Genomic DNA, 23,269 nt, shown 5'->3' on the forward strand with positions numbered 1-23,269 from the left:
CGCTCTTTCAATCCCACTCTGCTGCTTTTCCATGTAGATCATAAAGGAATCTGGTACATTAAAGACGTTAGGGCACGAGTGGGAATCTGGAAATCTGCCCTTTCGCATGCTAATTTCTCTGCATTGGAAACATCATTTTCCGCCAACCCAGATTGTAGGGAAGTATGAACTGCCCAGTTTTTCAAATAAAGAAAAGTTTCATGTTATCTTCCTGGTCCCTTCAATGAATGTGCCTTGGTGGTCACCATCAAAGATATCTCTGACGTAAGATGTCTTGTTGCTAGCAACATCCAAGCATGAAAGGCATCACCAAGTTGACAACTTGTAACTGATGCAACTATACAGTACGAGACACTGGAGCAATGAGGAAAGCCAACAAAGAAACAAATAGTTCAAAAATTTTATTTAACATGTGCGACTAGTACGGTATTAGGCAATAACATGATTGCGCATACAATAGTGACAGCTCTGAGACTTGAGCACTATTGCAAACAATGCAACAACTTTTAAATTGGCAGGCACTTACTTAATAATCAACTCTGCATTTGTTCTAGTTTTACAGTAGTTTTTAAAACGGATTGCACTTGCGTTACATTTGTCCTTCGCATGCCAAACCTATGAAGGTAAGCTGAAGGTAAAGGCCAAGCAAAAGTCCTTTCAGGACAAAAAAGCAAATGTAAACAGCAAATATGGCGTGCGGACAGCGGCTCATAAAAACTACATCAACAGATACACAATACAAACAACGAGAACAAAGACAATACAGTTTTGCCTCCCTGGAAAAAAAGGGCCCAGGAAATATTGCTCATCACACTTTGCAGTGATACAAAAGAGCAAGCAAAGCCATAAATATGCGCACAAGTTAAATGCATACCGGAATAACAGAGCACTACAGTTATACATCAAACATTGTAACCCCCTGATCCAGCCTACAAGCAAATGGCCTCAGAGATACAAGCGTGGCACCAATACACCATGCCTACAGGGTGCCACACTGATGGCGTCAGCATAAAACGCCCCATCAATGAATAAAGGCTTCAATTGTAAGGCTTCGCGGCACCCGAATCGTCAACTGCCAGCCAGGGACAAGTTGAGCAGCAGCAGCACACTTTGAAAGCCCCACTTTCCTTCTCCAAGCATGTTCTTGTCCCCTCCTTCTTCTGGCACACGCACAAATCACACTCAAGTTGCATCAGGAGCATTGTCTCAAACACGGTGGCAATTAGCACCAGCTCAGCTTGTTGCGCTAGGAACCCCACAATGCAAAGGATGCACTAGCAGCCTGGCAGCTTGTCAATCAGTTTAGACTGAGAAATATCAACAGTGGGGAAGCGCTTGGCATCTTGGCAGGCTGCTTTGCCAGCGGAAGCACATCAGAGCTTGGACATACGAAGTCAGCTTATAAATGCAGTCCTCCTGGACACTAAAAAAAGCACATCTTTCAGGGCTACTAATAAAAGTTAAAAGTTAGCACATTTTTTAGGTCTACTAAAATGTAAAGAAAACAAAAGATAAAGCAAGAGGAGGTAAATGAGCCTACTTATGCACGATATAAGTTTCCATTTCCTTTAGGTGCATCAAACCCCTTTAATCTCCGAAAACACAGCATTGTGTGCTGATGTCAGTTGAGCGTACATTCACTAATAAAGCAATCCTTTTCCCTCACCTGCTGAATTTGGTCCAATCGAAGTTTACTGTACTCAGTGATTCTCCTTCCTCCTGTGCCTCCTCACCGCATGGCACATAAATAAAGCACTAACTGATCGCAGTACAAATGATTAGGCACCTTAAAAGCACTAAAACTCGCCTCAGGTAGCCAAGTTTAGAAGGCATCTGGCAAAAGCCCAAGTCCTAGAGAGAACAACATTTGTTCTTTCCCAGTACCATGTCTAGAAGAGAAACGGTCTATAATGCAAGGCACTCTCAAAAAGACGCTACAGCCTCATTGAGGTCACGACCTGACAACATTCACACATTTCTCAATTTCTTCCGAATAAATCCGTCAACTCTGAAGCCGCACAAGTCACAACTACAGAAGTCAAGCACTTACTTGCAATATTTGTAAGATGGCATACAAACAGCTGACCAAATATATATGTTAAAAAAACTATGCACCCAACAGGTGCCAGTAAAATTCGTATGTTGCAAAGGTGACTAATTCACCACCTAGAAACAACAAGCCGCAAAGACATCAAGCCCACATAGAAAACACAAAGTGCAGATATGCAGCACTTTATAGCAGCTTCAATTATAAAGTATCTTGAATAATCTCCGGTTATATTGGTGTATTGGAGCTCATAAGAAACAAAGGTTTCCAAGTAACACCATAAACACATCATGCAAGTTTCTCAAGAAATGATGAGAGAGATCAATGAATGTTGCTACATGCATAAGGAAAAAATAATAATAGCAGAGCTGTTCACCCTAAGTGTATGGTGCAGAATGCTGGCATCATTTCTGGAGCTAGAAAGGAAGCCATAAAAAATAGCGACCGGCACTAGCTCAAAATTTCTAAAATGTCACACAAAAACGAGGCATGCATGTAACAACGTGGGCAGTATTTGCAAGCAGTAGTGAACAGTCATCTCTTTTCGATTCAACATTATAACATCTCCATCACATCTCCATCGAAATACACTGGAGGAACACTTGGCTGAAAAAAATGTGCTCGCTGCAAAGCCTTCATGCGATTATTTATAGCCCAAGCAACCACGGATGTCCATGAGACATCCGAAAAACAGCCAAATGTCCAATGCCAAATTTGGACAACCACTACTGTACGTCAATGTCGGATGTACATTTGTGAACGTATTTTGGACATCCAGCAACAGACGTACAAACGATATACATTTTCGTATATCCGAAGAACATCCACTCGTGGGCATACAGAGTTACCACGAACCATCAAATAATGGTGCAAATTGAATATAAAAGCTAAAACAGAAAGGCTACTCTGCTTTTCAATTGAGAAGTTTTTGCACATCAACACCCTGACTTGTATATCTGAAGTTTCATCTGTGTGTTACTAAAATTAAGCCGAATTTTTTAAAACTTTTTTGCAGCCCCTCACCGACTCCAATGATGATCTCTATGGGGAAAGCATATAAGAATTGAGAACCGCTCCATTACATGTGAAGCAAATTCACTGTGTTCCTGTATACTCATCTGCCCAGTAGTGCGTTGGTGTTGTGCGGTGTAGTATTCATTGTAGGAACACGCTTCTCAATTTGTGATTCTGCAAGTTTTTACTGAACGTCCAAAATACATCCCATTCCAAACGTACGAATGGACGCACAGAAGCGGTAAATCCGGATGTCCCATGGACATACATGGTATGTCCACCAGCTCTGAAACGGACATCCGGCGGACGTCCGCTAGGCCCGGAACGGACGTTCACTGGACGGCCGACGGACATCTGGTGGTTGCTTGGGAGTTGCACAAAGCTTTTGCTTTTACAAGTGCTACCTTCCTTACAGCAGCACTTCCATAGCAGGCATACACATAACCTGCCTATGGCAACACTGAAACTTTATACCAGTAATGCTTCTCGGTGGCTGAAATTTCACATGTAATGCTACATTTTCTCTTGTTTTCCTTTAAGTCTTGTATGTTGGTGTAGTTTCTGATCTAGTGCATCGTGACCAATAAACTGGTAGAAGTTTTGAATTGCTCTTGCTGCTTTTCAAACATTGCAACAAGAACTTGAATTTCAAAAACCAAGGAAACTTACACCAACAGCAGCGCTTACTTTGGTGCCACTGACTGCCGATAGCACGGTGTACACAGCACCCCAAACTACGTGCACAGCATGAGCAGAAAGTACATTCGCCTTGGGTTCAGTACCAACAAAAGCCTAAATAATGTAGGCTGACTCTCAAAACAGCTTCTTGCTTGAAGCAAACAGCAGGAAGTGTGCCAACAGGTAGAAGCAGAGGCTCCATATGACACCAGCAACAGTGTAGTGCTGATGAATGTAAATGCAAGGAACTTGGTTCTTTGTTCAATAGATTTGAATTTTGCATTTCGTATATTTGATGGCACGAAACCGGTTATTATATAGCCACAACTGCAGTGTCAAAATAACATGAATGCCTAGTGCCTTCTGAAGCTGGTAAACATCATTTGCTAGGGGACACCACTGTTGGCGATTGAATTTGAAAAACGAGTTTACAGCTGCGCCTATGCTTTCAACACCTCAAACCATGCTAAGTTGGTGTGCTCAATCACTAAGTGCACAAGCGAACTGGACAGCAAAGCAGTTAAAGTCACTTTGGTATGCATAGCAAGGGAGAAAGAACACAGCTTCTTGTTGGTGACAAAAAGCACTGGCAACTGCAGGTTCAATCTCTAGGACTTCTTGTCAAAGACTTTTTGCCTTGTGCGTTTTTGAGAAGTCACCGTACCTCGCATCAGTGGGCTTCCACTAGCGATACAAACTGACCAGCTGTCTTCAGCAAAATTATGTAGTATCGGATCACGCTACAGAAACCTATGAAAGAGCTTTCAGTTTACTTTGAGCCATTTCCACAAGAATATCAACACAAGAGCTAGTCTCAGAAGTGACAATACTACTCTTTAGCTTTCCGCAGTGATGTTTTTTATGACTCGCTTTTAAGCCCATGCTTCTTAGCTAAAGATCGTGCACTGCTCTTCATTACCTATCCATTCGGGCCGTATTCCATTAGTGGTGTAGCAGCAATCTATAGAGACCAGAGCCTGCGCTGGGGTTTCGCTGTCATGGAGGCGAGAATGGTTAAGCATCAAAAAGGCCACTAACTGTGTGAGCACCAGAGATGCTAATCGAGTTACCCTTCGAACGAGTGCTCAGTTGTGGTCCCTTTTTTTGCTTGCCTTCTTGTTCTTGTCAGTCTTCTTGGGTGGTGGCGACAGGCTGCTGTGCGTGTTGCGGCCATACACACTGCAATGAAAGAGAAGGGCAGAAGTTTTAGAAAGATATCCAGGAAAAGATTTAAAAAAAGAAAAAGAAGAAAGGTTTTTTGCCCTCAGAATGACAATTTACTGGGGCAAGTTGTGAGAGGCTGTGACGGTCATCTCGCTTATCACTAATGTGGGCAAAAAACGAACCTCGGCAGCCTGATCGGGTTTCCCACAAGAGACAGTGACCAACGAGGGGGTGCCATATTTTTGCACGTATAATCACCACCAGCAACAGAAAAATCTCAAGAGCAAGGGTGCAAGCAACACACGCCACAGTGCGCGCGTCACAACCACCATCACTGCACACTCTGTCCAAGCTGGCATATCATCAGAAGACTCCGTTGGTCTGTCCTTAACTGTTTATTTACGGCGGAAAAACGGCCGATTTTGAGTGCTTCCACAAAACATTTTTTTTCTCTTGAGCTACTGGATACACCCAGCTTTGCTATGCATGAAATTGTAGCTCATAGATCGCTCTTTCAAACACAAAGCAGCAGTTTTGTTAAAGGTACAATTACTTACAGTTTATTTGTCAAGTAATCAGAAAAAAGCCCCCAAGAAAAGTATACGAAAAACACAAATTGGCAATTTTACAGAGACTAAAAATTATTTCAGGAATTTTAAGATATACAAATTGTTCCTGCTTTATTTGGCTATGATTAAATATATAGATCAACAGTGTACACCAAGTTTTGGATTTTTGAGAGCCCGTCAACCTAGCGGAACTGACGGCTGTGCCACGCTGCAAAGGCACTGAAGGGTGAGTGAGTCTCTGTAAAATGTGCATCCAAGCATACTCTTCTGTGTTCTCACACAATATCCTTATCAGTTCGGTGGTAAAAAACAAGAAAAAAAAATCCAGTACTCTCGAGAAGTGTCACGCATCGCCCTACAGCGCTAATCTGACACGAGTGCCAGGTTATCTTGAAGGTGATAGCGTGATACGGCACGATGCATTTGGCAAAATATCCTGGCCGTACGTTGTCGAGACCCTAAACACAAAAGTAAAATCGCAGTCGTCAGATAAGAAGCACGTTTTGTTTTAAATACAGCGCGAAGTCACAACAAAATTACCTGCCAGCGCTTGTTGAAGTGCGAGGCACCTGAACCGGAGCTTCATCGTCCAAACTGAAATCTGAATATCCCACATCGTTGCTTGACCCATCACTGCTGCTGGAATCAGAAAAATCGACAGCAGGAGCTGCCAAAGTGCTTGCTACAGCAGTCCGACTGTGCGGAGCGCGGCACGAAACCGACGCCATTTTCCTCCTAATCCCCTCTACCTTCGGTTCAAATTTCTCTTGCTACACCGCCACCACATGCGACACATAAAAACCAAAACTGAACGAGAAGTTGCCAATGAACACACCAGATGGCGATAGTTGTCTGTGGAGCGCGGGTTTTAGATTTTGCGGGAGATTTGAAATCATCGGAAGCCGGCTACCGATGATTTCATCGGCGCGAATCCGACGGCGCCGGAGTGGGAAAGTTAACATGATGTTATCCCATCTTCCTTTCATCGTCTCTAGCTGTTCCAAGTTCCAATGGTGGCACGTGGGGGCTGTACATGGCGCAACCAAATGGGGAGCTTCAACATACCAGTAACTATTTTAAGTAATTGGTTTGGCAGATGTGCATTGCCTCAGGGCCATGTAACCTTTGGCTCCATTTTTAAAAAAAATTGAAAATGGGCAGGTGGAATAGGGGGGGGATATACTTTAAGGGGGGACACTGGTCTTAAAACAATTTCTTTTAATTTTCAAGCAACCTTTGTGAAACTTGTCAGCCTTGCTGCTTTTCTCCCACTGATTTCAGATGTGCCATTATTTTCTAAGTAGGTCAATTAGTTCCCAAGATAATTAGCACTAATTAGCCATTTTTAGTCGAGCAATAGACAAAACAGTGTTGGTCATAAAACTGTAATCTTTATATTTTCCAATACTATGAACCCTGGTGAGTGCAATAATCGAAACAGTTTTTTGATGCATCGCTTGGAACTAATTTTACAGCCCGTTAAACTTTGGTGTTTGAAATGGGCACTCAAAATGGCTCCTTGCCACTGGTGCTACGAAAGTTTAATGAGCTTTAAAATTAGTTCCAAGCGATGCATCAAAAAACTGTTTTGATTATTGCACTCATCAGGGTTCATAGTATTGGAAAATATAAAGATTACAGTTTTATGACCAACACTGTTTTGTCTATTGCTCGACTAAAAATGGCTAATTAGTGCTAATTATTTTGGGAACTAATTGACCTACTGAGAAAATAATGGCATATCTGAAATCAGTGGGAGAAAAGCAGCAAGACTGACAAGTTTTACAAAGTTCACTAGAAAATTAAAAGAGGCTGTTTTAAGACCAGTGTCCCCCCTTAAGCACAGGTAGAAAACAAAAACCAAAGCTTGATGGTTAGTGGTGAACCTTACGTCGTAGTAAACGTGATGTGATTGAGTGCCATATTAATTTTACAGCACACCTGTATACCTCTACCCTGCAACAGTTTCATCACTGTGGGCAAAAACAACCTTCAAGGGCAAAAACGCCAAGGCCTAAGACACCGAGCGCATGCGTCAGGCTAATCAGCATACAGCATAGAGCTCAGAATTCGTTTAAGGAAACCACAAAACAAGCATCGAAACTGCATTATGGCTGATAAGGCGCCTGTGAACAATAGGACCCCAACCCATGTGCTCCTGGTAAAGATAATGTTTGCAGATTATCTTTAAAGGAGCCATGAAGACAGAATACAAGTTTGTTTTATTCGAAAGATTTCGCGTTTTATAGTGCCCCCAGTGCTTTTCCGGCAGCAAATGCTGCCGTGTTCACTGAGAAATTGATCAATTTAGGTTAAAATTTTGATTCTCGCGCCAAGTCATGGGTTTTCGTAATGTCAGCAATGACGTCAGAAGCATGTGTATTCAAGCGAACTTACACTGCGTTATTCGGGTTTGCGGCCTTGCTGTCCGTCAGCCCTCCCAGATGGCACTGCTATAGTCATCCACGAACCGTTGTCCGCCATTGCTTTGTTTTTGAGCTTATTTGCACCTGGCTTGTTTTCGTTAGTGTAAAAAGTGATCGTCTCGTGAAACCTGGGGTATCCTCGACAAACAGGGTCACGTAAGACAACGCCGCTTACGCCAATCGGCCAGTGTCCTGTAAAAAACTTCAAAGCGGCAGAGTGCTGTGCAGCTAAAACAAGCATAGTGCGCCCAGTACCAACAGCAGTGCGCATCGGTACTTCTATGCTTACGTGCGTTTTCGTAACTTTCATTGTTTACCGCACCATTCTTACTGCTCTAAAATGAATATGCATTACACTTAAGCGCAAATAGTTCGTTCGAAAAGCCTATAAGCCGTGCATAATTTGCGTTTGCTTTTGCCGGCCTCAGCCAATCGCAGAGCTGGGCACATGACATCATAGTTTCTGTTGCGGGAAATGAGCTAGTGGGTCGCACGGCCAATCCCTTTTTTCCTAATTATACAGCTTAGTTTAGTGAAGTGCGCGTTAACAGTGGTGTCAGTATGATTCTATCGAGGCAATCTTTTGAATGAACCGAACTTGTGTTTTGTCCTCATGGCTCCTTTAAAGGCTAGGCAGGATCTAGTGACACTAAATAGAGCAGTTCTTGCCTAAGACGCTGAGTGCATGCATCAGGCTACGCAGGACCCAGCATTTGCCACATCTTTGGACACACTTCTGCTGCTGAAATGCTGTTACACGCATTATCTTTGAACCGCATTTGGAATGGCATCAGTCGCGTGCAGCCACAGAGCAGGGAGGACATGCTAAGCCTACCATAGTTGACCGATGAAAACGCATAAACAACAAAATGGCGGCACCCACGAACCCTCACAGTGTAAACAAATGTCGTGTAATGTGAACTGACCAATGATCAAGGCAACGGCACGGAACAATAGGAGAAGAGAGCGCCGACACGCTGTACCCTTATCTAGTGACACTAGCCGAGCGCAAGCAACAAGCTTGCTGAGACGACGAGAAACATTTCATACCCTTTTCCATCATCATTTGTGGTGGCTTACAACAGCTGGACATCCACTTTTGCAGGGTGGGATGGCGACCAATTATTTTTATGAATGTTTGAATGTTGCAGGTGCAGTCAATTGTGCAGGGATCATAAAAGGACGTTTTCTTCCCTGCTATTTCTCTGTATGTCTGTCTTTGTGTATGCGTATGCATGCGTGCATGTGCATGCGGCTGACTCCCGATAGATTCTGTGGCATCCACCCTAGCCTTCAGTGTTTGTGTGCACAATCAGCTGCTATTCAAAAGAAATTAGCAGCAGAGCAAGCAAGGTAAAGCTAAGGAGAAATGAAAAAGGGTGGTGGGTTTTATGGACATCCTAACATGGCGGGAGAAGCTGCACAAAATGTGATGTCAGGGTCTCTCAAGTATTCTCTCTGATTTTTCACCCATGGAGAATTTGCAGCCATGCTGGAAACGTGACCACCTTAGAACAGCGGCACCACATATCAAAATATGATGCACCCCTCCATCTAACGACAATGGCTGAACGCGAGGCTTTCTCACAATGGATTGTTTGGTAGGCCAATCCCACACTGTGAGTATGTGCTTATCTGGAGGTGCGCGCCACATTTCTAGAGTACCCACAGCAACACCCGAGTGTGCACTCCGTAGGCCTAACGTTTGGGCTTAAGGTGGTTGGTGCGAATTGGTACGTGCTGCTTGGCGTTTACTTAGACCATGTCGAAATGGAGCAATCGGATAGAGGCTGGCTTCATAACACGTGGGACCCAGGTTCGATCCCGGCCACAGGATTCCTTTTTTTTCTTCCACTTCACCCAGGAACATTCACCATTTTCGTCAGAGAAAGGTGGCTTTCCTGCAGGGCGTACTGGCGTACAATGGCACCAGTGAGGACACTGAACTCTTTCGCTATCGCGCCTATTACAATAGATCAATTTGATCGATACATTGGGAGCGCCTTTTCATAGTGTTCCAGGCGTTGCTCAAACAAGTAAAGCTGTTTGGAGTTTGATCAGAAAATGACCTTTCAAAATCAGTTTTGTTTTCATTTTTGCAACGGAAACGTGATTTTTGACACGCTTTTGAATCACCTGGGTGTGGAAAAGGGGCTTGGTCATCGCGTGTCACTGCTAGCAACGAAGAATGCATGCAACTCGTAATTACTCTGCACCAGCGCTTGTTTTTTGCTATCAGGGCGTGAATGGGGAACTAGCAAACGATTTTCAATCGTCAGGTTCGCGCTCTGACAGTAATAATCCCAGAAATCGGCTGAAAATGTCAAGCAGTGCCTGGTTGCAAAGCTACTTTATGATTTTAGGCAGTTTTATTGCCTTCGCACACGTTGTTCTAAGTTCTGTGGTAGTTCTACTTACCCCAGGACTATTCGCAAACAGTTTACAACAGTTTCAGTTTCGTTTCTGCATCGCGAAATTCATATTGAGCGCTACTACGCAGTTACCCAACTTCAAGGCTACCTGCCATGGCGCCTGGAGCGTCCGCAACTGATCCTCGAACAAAGCATGCCGCTCCTGATTTCCCCCCACCCTAACCCGATTTCTGCGATAAGAACTTCAGATGCAAGTCAAAAGATCACACCCAGTCACCAGATATCTGTTCCGCCGAGGACAGCGCTTCAAACCAGCCTTACACTGCCAGCTGTTAGCCTTCCAGTTTCGTTTGCATGCGAGGGTATATCCGGGTGTCTAATGCTGCTGCTTAGTTGAACTGTCTATTCGGACGGAGTCTCCAATAAGTTTTTGTACTGTTTCATTTGAAAACTGTTAGGTGGCGCTGCAATAGAGGAGGCTCGTTGTGCTGATCTTTTTCATCGCGCAACTGCTACTTGGCCAAAGGTCGCAGGGCACGATTCTAGCTCATCGTACCTAATTTTTGCGAGGAAGGCTACAATTGCGAGTAAGAAGATGATAATAAAGCTCAGCTTTATGTTTTGAGAGATAACTGACCGTGAACAACAACAAGCATCAGCCACGGCATTCCGTTTTCAACTTCATGCATGTTTTTTTCCGCATCGCGTGCTTGTCCCAAATATTGTGCTCGCTGTAACTGCAAAGTCAGCCATTGACAAGATGTTTTTACGTTATGTGGGGGCAAATTGGTGCCTCTGATAATGTCAAACCGCCAGATTTATTCCAGGAAACCACCCGAAATTGCACATTTTGAATTGAAGGTTGGGCTTCACCGCATGACATGAGCACCGGGCGTGCTAACATTTTTTTTTTATATCTGACAAACTGTTTCGCGCAAGTTGACATTTTTTCTAGGGCGTGTTTTTGAAATGTTTCCCTACAAAATGTATATTCTAATTTTTTTCTACTACCGGTAGTTTGATATACACAATTCCTTTTTTATCATTTTTTTCGACAACTTGACAAAAACTTTGATTTTGATATTTTTTTCACAACTATGGTATATAAAAACCTTTGAAAAACTGGTGTTATTGGACCACTAAAATTGGTCAATTTTCCGGCGGTAGCGAAAGAGTTAAGCTTCGCTGTAAAACAAAGCATGTGATGCCAATTCACGGGAAGGCAAAATATTTCACTGCCGTCCTATCGACGGCAAAGTAACTTTTTGTGACGTTCCTATATAAGCGATGAGGACAGATTTTTCATCTCCCACTGCATTGGGCGCCGCCCTCCTATGAACCAGAATTCCGCTTCTCATTTCAGATACACCAGGTGGCACCGATGCTCTACGGTGGTTGTGTTTCCAACACAACCACAAAATTCTTTGAGGCTGTAAGTGCCGAGTAAGTGCCGACACCATTTTTAGGCACAAAAGAAAAAGAAATGAAATGTGACCTTTGTGTCAAGTTTGAGTGTGAATGAAACAGCAATTTATTTAGGAAAAAGTTTTAAGCACACCCCCATTCTTTTGTTGCCGCACTGCATACTGTATTTACTCGCCTAATTTGCACCCTCGCCTAATTTGCACTCCCTGTCTTGTCCAAGACAACCAATTGGCGTGTGCGCAAAGCAAGCACATTTGGGGCTGCAGCGCAGCAGCATGGCGCAAGGGAGTCCAGTGATACGAGAGACTGTGTGTGTATAGTCCCTTCTTTCTTTCCTCCTCCGTGTCTGGATGTTCCTCCCTGCCGCCCCTCCGTGACAGAGCGGAGGCGAGGGGGAACATCCAGGGATCATCCAGGCCCCCTACTCAGCAGCACTATAGTAGTCCCTGGAAATTTGGCAGGTCTGTCGTCTGAGGCCTTCCGCAGGGTCCTTTTGGTGATGAAATCCGTGAGCCGACAGCACACCGGTCGAGTGCAGCGCCCTCTCAGTAAACTGGCACTTTTTGCTACTGAAAATTTTTCTTAAAACTCAATGGTTGTTTTATTACCTTTTCCTGGCAATAATATTTCTTTGCATACTTTTTCTGGTCTGAATGAATTTGTTAAGGAATTTCTAAACTGTGAACAGTACTGTTGACGCCTCTGATCATCGGCTCACCGCAGAGTGCAGATGACCACAGCTATAAAAGCAGTGTGCAAGTAGACAACACTAATTTTTCACTTTTTATTGTTAAAGAAAATAATCCAAGCAAGAAAAAGTCAGCAAACAAATAATTGTTCAATAAAAATTTATTTATGAGAACAGCAATTTTATTCTTAAAAATGCCTCAATGGTAAACGCGGTGAGTGCTCTACCTGGTGCACTGAGAGAGCACCACAGTAGACCGGTGGGCTGTTTTTCGCACACCTTTATCGCTGCGGCGGCACACCGTTACAATGCAAAACTGGCCCAGATGACAGACTGGCCAAATTTCTAGCAGTACGCACTGGCTGCGGATTTTTCTTTTGAGTGACAGCTTACTTTTCATTATTTGGGAGTGCCTGCCGAGTGCTCCCCAGCCCAGAACTATTTTGTGCTGGATTTATTTCTCGTGGTTGGGGTCAGCAGTAACCATCTGTCCGAGGTAGTTATATTCTGTTACTTCTTCAAGCATTCCGTTTCCTAAGCTGAAGATGTTCTTGGCATGGTTACTCCTCATTACTTCAGATTTATTCATATTTATTTTTAGCCCCACGGCCGTGCTTTCGGATTGTAGTTCCTCAAGCGCTGTTTGCATGTGTTCTGCAGTCTCACTCAGCAAGACTATGTCGTCTGCAAACCTTAAATGGCTCAAGTGTTCCCTGTTTATCCTTAATCCTATGTTTTCCTGTACAACCCTGTTTTACCCCATTTTTATACCCCAAACATGTTTCAGAAGAGTGAAGTTTAAACCCAATTTCTCCCCGAATGGACCTTTTCAAAGTAGCCATCTGCACAATCGTGGGCTGACGGTCTGCCGCTTTCAACCAGTACTTACTAGAAGCAAGCACTTCAAACACAGCTTTCGAACTCGTTGAGTATTGGCGTGACTCTACCACTTGATACCGCAGGCTGGCAAATGCTGCACTGGTAGCCAATAGAAGCTGGGAACCAGCTCAGATACGTTAAACGATTGGACAGGTCTCGAATGGAGACCGACATGCTGCACATGCAGATGATAATACAGTGGAACATGGATATATCGAACTCCAAGGGGATCACGAAATAGTTCGGTATATCGATAATTCGAAATATGAAATATGCCTACCTGAAGCGTATCTGAAAATTTCGCACGTTACTGAAAGCTTTTCAAAGTCGCGACAAGCGGTAGTTTATCGATTTGTTCCTCACAGCACGGTAAATTCAACCCATAGCGCAACGATCGCCACACTTTATTTAACATAAGATCTGTAAGATTCGCTTGCTTCTTCTTCTGCGTCATAAGTTCACATACTGTTCTAAATACAAATTCTTCTGTTTTTCCGTTACCATGGCTCCGAAACACAGGCCGTGGACAAAAATGCCCACCACGCCACATAGGTCCCCCTGTGCGATCCACCACTGATAACCGCTCAAACACGCAAAAAAAAAAATGCTAGAAACCGAGAGCAGCAGCGCCCGCGAGAAGTCACCATCATCATCGCATCCAACCCGTCAGGAGAAGCGCACTTGCAGGGGCACTTGCAGCGCAGCGTTCGATATATCGAATGTACCCGTGATTGAGAGTTCGATACACGCATAAAACAGCACTATACTTTTGCATTGGATTTCCAAAGATATGTTCATACTGTTCGATACAGACAATAATTCGATATATCCGTGTTCGATATATCCATGTTCGACTGCACACGTAACCAAGGATGTGTAAAAAATTGATGACCAGCTTTTTCTGAATAAAATGTTTCATTTCTTAGAAGTTATCAATTCTCTTTACTGTCCTCATTACTGATCTATTTCCAAACAAATGCCAAATTTTTTTAGAGTATTTGCTAGATAACCGTGATATCGTCTCAATGATATCCTTGAAACAAACACCAATTTTAATGCGTTACAGTTAAGAAGTCGTGATACCTACTGATAAAATAAACAGAATGTATCACTTATTTAGTACACCTGTAGATTTAACCTTTTTGAAAAAAAACCCGAATTTTGGAATGGTTTCACAAAAAAAACCCGATTCCTCCCTGATTATCAGTTTGAAAAATAGTACCCAATTAAAAAAAACACAAAACCCGGAGACAAACAACCCTATGTATGAGATACCCCTACCATGTGGGGAGGCCTATATCAGCCAGATGGGCAGATGTGTCAATGACAGGGCAAGTGAACATACTGTAATTCGTCCCTAAACAGTGAGATGCATGCGCATTTACTTACACATTGCAAAACGAGGAAATACAAGCCGTTCTTTGAGCAGATTAAAATTCTTCGAAGAAGCAAGAACAATATGGCCCAGGAACTGCTAGAAGCATTTTATTTCAAGAAAAAGGGCGAACAGTGCACTAGCAGCACAAGATTGTGTTTTTAGATGCTTGACCTTGAACGTGCCCACTTCACCCTTTTTTCTCGTCTGGGGCCCAAGTGTGCGTGCCCTCTGTGATAAACAATTTTATTTATATGTGGAGACGCTTCTAATAAACGGGAGAGTGAGCGCTTGATCCGTCATTGTGTTCAGTGCGCTCTGATTTTAGAACTTGCCCTACAATGTGCTTTTCTGGTCCTTTCCATCATGACTAAGCTCTGGAGCTAGTGATGCATTACTAACTAGTCCCCATGGTGTTGCAAAATCCGTTCATTGTTTGACCACCCAAGCCTGTCTTTGACCAAGTGCCCCCCTCATCGACGGGAAATGACGTGCCATGTACACAATGGTGTGGCAGCGACCTGTGCTGCTGCAAGACATACCGTATTTACACGATTGTAGGTCGACCCTTTTTTTCAAATTTGACAATCCAATGTTGGGGGCTCAACTTAGAATCTAAATCGAACCGTCTACCACTAGTAACGGCAACAGAAACGAGAAATTGGGGGTGCTACGAGGTGGGGACAGCTTTGCACCCTCGTTCCCATGGTTATGGTCTAAAGTGTGAACCGCATGGGGCGTTTTCTGTTCGCGAAAATGCGCCGCGCTGACGCTGCCGCGAATACCATCCGCATGCTGTGCGCTACGCGATCGGCGGCGGCAACATGGTGGCGTCACCAGCCACGAAGAGGTGCGTGTAGCTCCAGCAACCGCTTCTAACCGCTCATTAAGATATCACTGAAGGCACAAACAAAGACATTTGTGCAAGAAAGGAGCTGATAATGTGGTCGAAAACGACACTATAAAACATCAACCGCGCCGCTAGGGAAAGTGGCAATCAAGTATCCGCCCCCGTGGTAAGCCTAAACTATCTCTGGCGGCGCCAGCCGGCTGTCCCGAGTGCTTTCAAACTGCCGCCATTAAGAGTGCGCCTCCCCATTGGGGCAAGTCGTCAGGCTCCTCCCACTGCTGCGCTCGTCACGCATCATACCGAGGTAGAACTTAAAACGCTTACAAGCAGTAGAAGCAAAAGTCGCCCACGCAACGCCGACGCGCACGAATCGCATGCAAAAACGCGTCAAGAAGCGTTTTATTTGTCTCCAATAAACAAAATGAGTATTAGCGAATCCCTTGATTCAATGCGCAGCGCTAACGTAGCCCAAATCATATCACATTGTTCAGTACACTTCCGAACGCGATGGTGGGTAGTTAGTCGGTCAAAAATAAATCGCGCGCGGCCGCTTCCGTCAGCCGCCATGTTGTTTGTTTTGGTATCGCGCGACAGTGGTCGCTGCCAGTTGCTTCGATGGTTGTCACCTCCTACAAATGTGTTCTTCTCGCTCAACCCACGGTGCATGGTTATTCCGGATGCTTATACAAACACTTTTCTTTTTTAACATTTAGCGCATACCGTGAGCGCACGGCTCTTGTGGGAGCATCGATCATTGATGGTAGAGACGCCGTGTAGGTTGATGGAAGCGCTTCTCTTTGTGATACGATTTTCTAAGCGGCGCTCACATCTTTTTTTTTTTTTTTTTTTTTTTTTTGAGAGCTGCAATTTTTTGGGGTAAACCTACATTCGAGTCGACATACAATCGTGTAAATATGGTAAACCGCTTTCAGCGACTTCATGGCCACCCAAGCGCCACCAGCGGCACACCAGCTAAATGACTGGAATTGATCGAAGGAGGTGGTGACAAAGGCTTGCAGCGGCAAGCTTCATGCTGCTGTCAGCTTCTTCGGTGGCGTACCATGCATTGTTGTCCTGCCCTTTGTGGTGTGGCTGACAATGCTGTAGACACCACTGTTCAATGACCCGGCCAACACTGGATTACCAGAGGAAGTCCTAAATGCCCTCCCAACGTTTCGACAACGGTGGTCCGAAGGGCTTCGACCCTAGGCAGATTGCCTCACCGGAGTCAGCCTGACATTCGCCTGTGCAAGAGAGAAAGCGCCCTCTCTGTGTGGGTGTGTGGTTGTTGCCCTCAGAGCCATGTATTTTTGTGGTTGGTGCATTCCTGACAACAGAGGGAAGAAAGAGAGAAAGGCGACGGACCCTACATGTTTATTTAATCCAGCGCATGCAGGAGCACACTGCCTGTTCACTCTGATCAAGATGCTAATACTTGTATAAAGTTTTCCTTTCTCCATCAACTTCGTACTCATGACAGCCCCGGCATGACACCAACCACGGCCCACTTCGACCACGCTACCCTGGATCGCAACAACGCCCACTACACAGTGGGGCACGCCTTCCCCCTGTAACTTCGATGAAGAAACGCATGAAAGAGAGGTATGAGTAAAAGGGATTCCATTGTACTACGACGCTTAACCAAATCTTCGAGCCCTCAAGAGCCAGGCAGCCGGGTGATTTCTGGGTTCCTCAGGAGTGGTAGAGTGAGAGGAAGGGAGACTCACTACTTGTAGGTCTCGCTGCGGATGTACTCGACCACGTGGGAGACGCCGATCTGCAGCTGGTCAGCTATGGGGGCCACCCAGGGGTTGTCCTCCATGCGCACCACGCACCGGTGGCTGGCCAGGTCCAGGTTGCCTGCACGCACCCAAGGAGGGAGGCACCCCCTGCTCAACAACACCACTCGGCAATACAACCACTTCCGAACATGCACTTGCGTGTGTCATGAAATGCCTTGACAGGTGGGCAGCATAACAGGCACCACTTTAATTAGGTACTCGAGTGGCCCCATCCCCGTTCTAACTGCCGCTTTGCACAGAAACCAATGGCACAGACTAAGGAACTAATTGATAATACTTTTGGAGATACACTAGATCACTTCTTAGAATCTGGACAGGCTTGCAAAGTGCTATAATAAGAAATAAAGTCTTCCACACAAACGTGTTGCAGAAAGGAAGAGACTTTGTTGCTTTTTTTTAGTGATAATTTTTTAGTAATCAATCTTCTACTGAACTGATGATGTGCACAAAATGTTTGTGGGTTCCAGTTAACTATGAACTGTTTGTTCCCATGGAGTTCATTTCTAGGCAGAGGAGCAAAGCACGTGCATTCTTTTTCCCTGGTTTTTCCGCACAACCTGACTACATTATTAAACAACTTTCCCACGTGATGCTGAAGTTGTGCAGGAAAGCAAAATGCAGAAACCAACAACTGAACGAGTGATTTCTGTGGTTGAGGGATAATGTGATGTACGTTATAGCTTTTAGTATTGATTAAATTTCAGCAAATATTTAGACACAGGCAAAGTCTTAAAAGCCGCTCTAAAATTTTAATTTTAGGAAGAAGCCAAATTGGTATTGATAGAAAATAACTAAAGTAAAAGCTCGTTAATTTGAACTCAAAGGGGGCCATAAAATTGTTCAAATTAAGCGGAGTTCGAATTAGCGGGTGGTTTGGTTTGGATTTGCAACCCATTGTAATCACTTTGGGCTGACTTCTTTTGCAAGGAGCGATGGAAACCAGGGGATCATAGTTCAAATTAATCATTCTGGATACCGATGACTTTGAATTATCGGGAGTTTTCCCCCATTGAAATATACAGGGCTGTGCCGGGACCAGGCCGTGAGTTACCGGAAGTTCAAATTAACAGAGTTTGAATTAAAGAGTTTTCACTGCATCAACATCAAAATTGCTTGCCTTTGTCTGTTTGAAATAGAATCATTGCGAAACAGTGACTGATTTACACCACTGATGCTCTTGGCCCCTCAAGTCATATAAGATTCGCACGTGGTCTTCAGACGCATGTCAAATTTGTTTTGTAACTGAAAGTGCATTTCGCTGGAACTCTAGAATTCTTTTACAGTCAAGCGTGCACCTCTCTTCAGCTAAACAAGCCCAACAGAAACCAGTGCCATCCCTCACTTCCAGGCAGCTTTCTCAACCAATCATGCCTACCTGAGTTAGCTCTTCTTGCCATCAGGGCAATATCCCTCATTTTACACCATATTAAAAATCTGGGGCAGCTACACAAAATTTGGATGCAGCCACAGGAATGTGCCTGGGACGGACGTGGGACTCATTGTATTTTCCACTTTCTCCAACAAAACAACCTCCACCTAGCCGACCATCATGCATCGAGGTGGTCTTTCAGAGGGCTATAAAAGCAACGTGGGCTGCCTCAGTCTTCGGCACTCAGAAACTAGTGTGTGTAGAGTTTTTAACAGCAAAGCTGTTTAGCAAATCGTAATTTTTTGTGTCTGCAGTTAAAAGTACCAAGAAATTGCCGACTGCGTGCACATGAACGTACGCAATGTGAGTGTGAGGCTCGCGGTGATTGCACAGCAGCACACAAAACCAAGAAAATGCCTAGCACTCGTGTGTGCATGCCTCATGATGACCCAGCGTACCCTGCGCATGTTCGTCAGGCCAAGCATACCCACTTTGGCAGACTGTCCAAGATCGGCAAAAAAAAAAAACTCCAGCATTTGCCGCAATCAAGGCAACACCTCTTTGGAATGAGAAAGACACGTCATAGCAGAGCATAGCATAGACATAGCATAGCATAGCATAGCATAGCATAGACACGTTATATGCCCTTCCAAAAAATCACTTCCAGAAAAAAAAAGAGAAGCTCACACTCACAGTGACAATGGTGGAGTAATGGGCGGAAATGAAGAAGAACCAAATCATCTGCAATCGTGGACTTAAACCTTCGTGATGGTCATGAAAGTTGCGCAGAGCTTCGCTACCTTCAAGTCTTATGCGTTAGTGTGAGCTTCCTTCATTTTTCTTTTATTTTTTCCCATAGAATCCTCATCTGTCGTGCATACGAGCACACCCCTGAATGGTTCACATAACAAAATGAAAATGCCCATATGATGCACCTGTGAATCTGTCACCCCTGCTTGTCACTGTCCTTCTCCATCAAACACAATAGTGCAAAAGCGGTTTGCACCCTCACTTTTTAAATACTTGAGCGTTTCTCTGTGGGCTCAACAAGAAAACCAGTACATCCATCTGTCTGTAACACTTGAGCAGTCACACTTTTGCCTCGTATGAAAATGCTAATACAGTAAAAGCACGTTAATTCAAACTCGGAGGGTACCATAAGTTACCGTAGTTCCAAATAAGCAGAGTTCAAATTAGTGGGCGAGCACTAAACTCAGTAACCATCTAGCCACACAGCGCAGGCAACGCCCAGAGAAGCCACATCTGGACTTGTTAGCGTGAATTACGCGCTATGCAGCAGGTTATTTCAAGAATTAAGAAAATGAAGCCCGAATGGCAAATGAAATAGTTTTATCAGTCACTTGTACACCAGAAACAAGTACCGAAATGCATTCATATGAGCAGCGAGCCTTAAGGCCGAAATATAGGACACTATTGATGCTCCAGAACATGTTTTTTTACCTGGCAGGGTTAACGCACATAAAAATCAAGAGACAATCAAGTGCAAGTCAGTCGAGTCCACCAGTCCTGCTGCGCCTCTGTCTCATTGTTTTGCGTCTCTAGTAAATTTGGTTTGTTTTGCAATGCATTGCAGTCGCTATGGGTCGACTTTTATCTCCAAGGAGCTCGCCAGGGGCTGGTAGCTCGAACTAACCATTGTGAATGCCAACGTGTTTGGGAGTTTTCCCTCATTGAAATAAACATTGCTGTGCCGTAAGCCAGGTGTCAGTTTGAATTAACTGCAAGTTAAAATTAACCGAGCACAAATTAATGAACTTTTACAGTAATACAAGGTGCTGCTGTTTTCAGACTCCTCATATTACCCTTGAAAATGCATTTTCCTAGCAATGCATTCGTGTATGAAGCCGACTCCAGGTGGGTTAGGTGCATGGCGCTACACAGGTATACATGGGGTCTAATGAAGGTATCTATCGACGCCCCAGGGCTTTTATATTTTTGTAGAAGACCTCTCATTTTACCCATACAAATGTGTTTTCCCAGCAAACCATTTGTGTATAGCAGAGAAGCTGTCTTTTTATAGGGATAGTGTTAGAATGCGAGAGTATCCATCCGAATCTACATGAGGGAAATATTCGGCTTCCAGAAGCCCTAGGATTTAAAGGGACCCTGCAACACTTGCCATCGACTACTAGCACTGTATTTTGGGATAAAGTCTATTGTCCCAGAAATCTCCTCCTGCAAAATTATGAAAATCCGTTCACAATTAACGAAACTACGCGCGATGAGAAATCGCGCATAATCGTTCCCTCTCAACTCGAACGCGAACAAAACGACGAAAGCTGCGCGCTCTCTCCCGGAGTGGGGGGCGGCTCGCGGCGTTCTCTTCGGCGGCCTTCGATATATCACATGCCGGGTAGTTTTCTCCTTTTTTCCGCAACGCGGAGGGGCCTATTTCCGGTATGGTGCCACAAAAAAGCAGGCATGGGTGCCTGCTCGCAAGTGCGCGCTCGGGCTGGTAGGGCGTTTTTGAAGCAATAAACGTTTGTAGTCGAGTGGTCCCGTTGAAAGGGAAGTATTGAGCGCATCACTCAAACTCCGCGCGCACTCAAAACACAAAATAAACGGCAAAACTGTGCCTACAGGTTCAGGCATAGAAGAGGTTCGTACACAGCGATGACGACGACGGAAATGGGAGAATCTAGCCGCGAAGTTGACCAGTGACAGCCGATCGGGCAGCCATGGCCTATGTGACGTCCCTTAGGCCATGCATAATGAGGACAACTGAAGAGAGAGCGGTTTGTTTTTCCGCGTCTTTCACATCGATTTGCGCGCTCACCGCTTCACGTGAACGTGCAATATTTGGCTCAGGTATTCCTGGCAGTGTAATCTAAACGTCGCGCAGGTTTATTTGCACTGTTCAAAGAGTGTTGCAGGGTCCCTTTAAGGATAGCACAGAGGAAGTTAACTTCACGGCTGCCAAGGCTGTCGAGGGGACGAAAAGAAGATTAGAATGCTGGTGGACAAAAAGCAGAGAGGGGAATATTGCCTAGGACAGTTACCACCTGTAACGGAAAAAAAGCATTTTGTGCCTAATAAGCTTTTTGTGCCTGCCCCAAGCAGCGCTAGTATTAAACAAAGAGTATAAAACATAGGCATATTAGTCCTTTTTGGTAAGATGACATGTCATCACCCCGCTACAAAGGGGAAACCAATAGCAATCAATCAGTACTTGGGGCCTTCCGAAGTATTTCACAAAATGTTCTAGTGCTTTCCTACTTTCGTATCAGACTGCAAATATCGTACATGAAAAAATGTCTTCCCAGCAATGAAGGTGCGTGCACTAGTAAAACCGACTTTAGAGGGCTTGGTGTATGCCATGTGGTAATTCCCATTTGGCAGCTTCTGCATTTCGTGCTCTTTTTTTTTAAACACTTACAAGTGAAAATTGAATCAGTTCCTTTTACAGGCTTCGGCAGCCAAAGCTGAGAGTACAAGCGCAACTCCAGCTGCAAGTGGAAAAGCCAGGCTGTCCTCAAACACCCAGCTGTGCACAGGTGGCTGAGAAAGTGCACAGCACGTTTGGTCAGAGGAAAAGAACTTTAAAATCTTCAGCACCGATGAGCAGCAGCAGTACTAGATAGTAGTGCCCGTCATGTCATTTGCCATCGGCTAATTGTGTCCTATTCGTGCCTAGTTAGAACTCGGGACTTTTAACTAGAAAAAGTGGCACCGCTCACAGCTCCATTCAAGCAGCCACAACAACTACAAAAATACAGCAGGGAGGTGTATGAAAATTGTATAAAGGAGAAAAGAAGCAGTGTTCACCAAATCTGGCACAACAACAATAAACATCGCAAAATAGAATGGAACGCAAAAAAACCTAGCACGAAGCACACCATGCCCTTCTTGTACTTTGCAGCACCAGCATTGTTTGTCGGCATCCTTTGTGCGATGTCTACCCTTGTCTTCAATAAGAGTTCAACCGCTTACCTAATTGGGGCACAGATCAGTGGATGTGCCACAATGTTAACCCCCAACGCAGGGAGTGCGTCTACAAGCACATGACGTCCTCACTGCGTAAAAAAGTCTGGTTCAAAACAAACATTTTTTTTTCTCCCCCACAGAATATGTGCAGTCATATCTAGGAAAAAAACAGCATGCAGAGGTGAGATATGTGTTCACCAGATGGCATGAGCTTCCTTTCATTGACCACAAAGGGTGGAGGGGGAGGAAGCATGCCAATGGCCATGTGACTACCTGGGAGAAGCAAGCTTGATTTTGGAAAAAACCACGCTGTTTTTGTACATGGGTTCTACAGAGAATGAACAATCAACGACTGCCATTGAAACTGCCACGTTACTAGTACAGAGCGACAACTCACTCGCATGCTCGCCAATGGTGTACTGCTTCGCGCTGACCAGCCCCAGCTCTCTTCAAATAGGCTTTCTTTTTCGCAGCAACCCAGAGCTCCCTCAGCTTCTCGCATTTCCGAAATGTGTGAGAGTAAAAATAATGGAAGAGGCATGAATTGCGCAGCTCATTCGTTCGAGGCTGCACGTAAAAGGGTTACAGAGGACAGATGACGCGGGTGACAGGAGCCCTAACTCTGATGTCACATCCAGAAGTTCGCTGCAGGGACGACCAGTTGTG

At 44.6% G+C, this 23,269-nt stretch overlaps 1 protein-coding gene across 3 annotated transcripts in view; it reads right to left on the minus strand.

Annotated features, from left to right (window-relative positions):
• Positions 1-384: 384 nt before the first annotated feature.
• The window catches only part of Ics (ras suppressor protein 1), a 60,900-nt gene continuing 38,015 nt past the window's right edge, over positions 385-23,269 (minus strand). For all 3 annotated transcript variants that reach the window (XM_077706172.1, XM_077706174.1, XM_077706173.1), the window contains exons 9-10: positions 17,215-17,347; positions 385-4,918 (exon numbers count right to left, since the gene is read on the minus strand). In XM_077706172.1, coding sequence (XP_077562298.1) covers positions 4,825-4,918; positions 17,215-17,347 — 227 coding nt within the window. In that variant the 3' untranslated portion in view covers positions 385-4,824. The remainder of the gene's footprint in view (positions 4,919-17,214; positions 17,348-23,269) is intronic.

The sequence above is a fragment of the Haemaphysalis longicornis genome, unplaced genomic scaffold (assembly GCF_048455015.1).
Source record: "Haemaphysalis longicornis isolate Haplotype H1 unplaced genomic scaffold, Haemaphysalis longicornis Haplotype H1 scaffold_4, whole genome shotgun sequence".
Classification (NCBI taxonomy): domain Eukaryota; kingdom Metazoa; phylum Arthropoda; class Arachnida; order Ixodida; family Ixodidae; genus Haemaphysalis; species Haemaphysalis longicornis.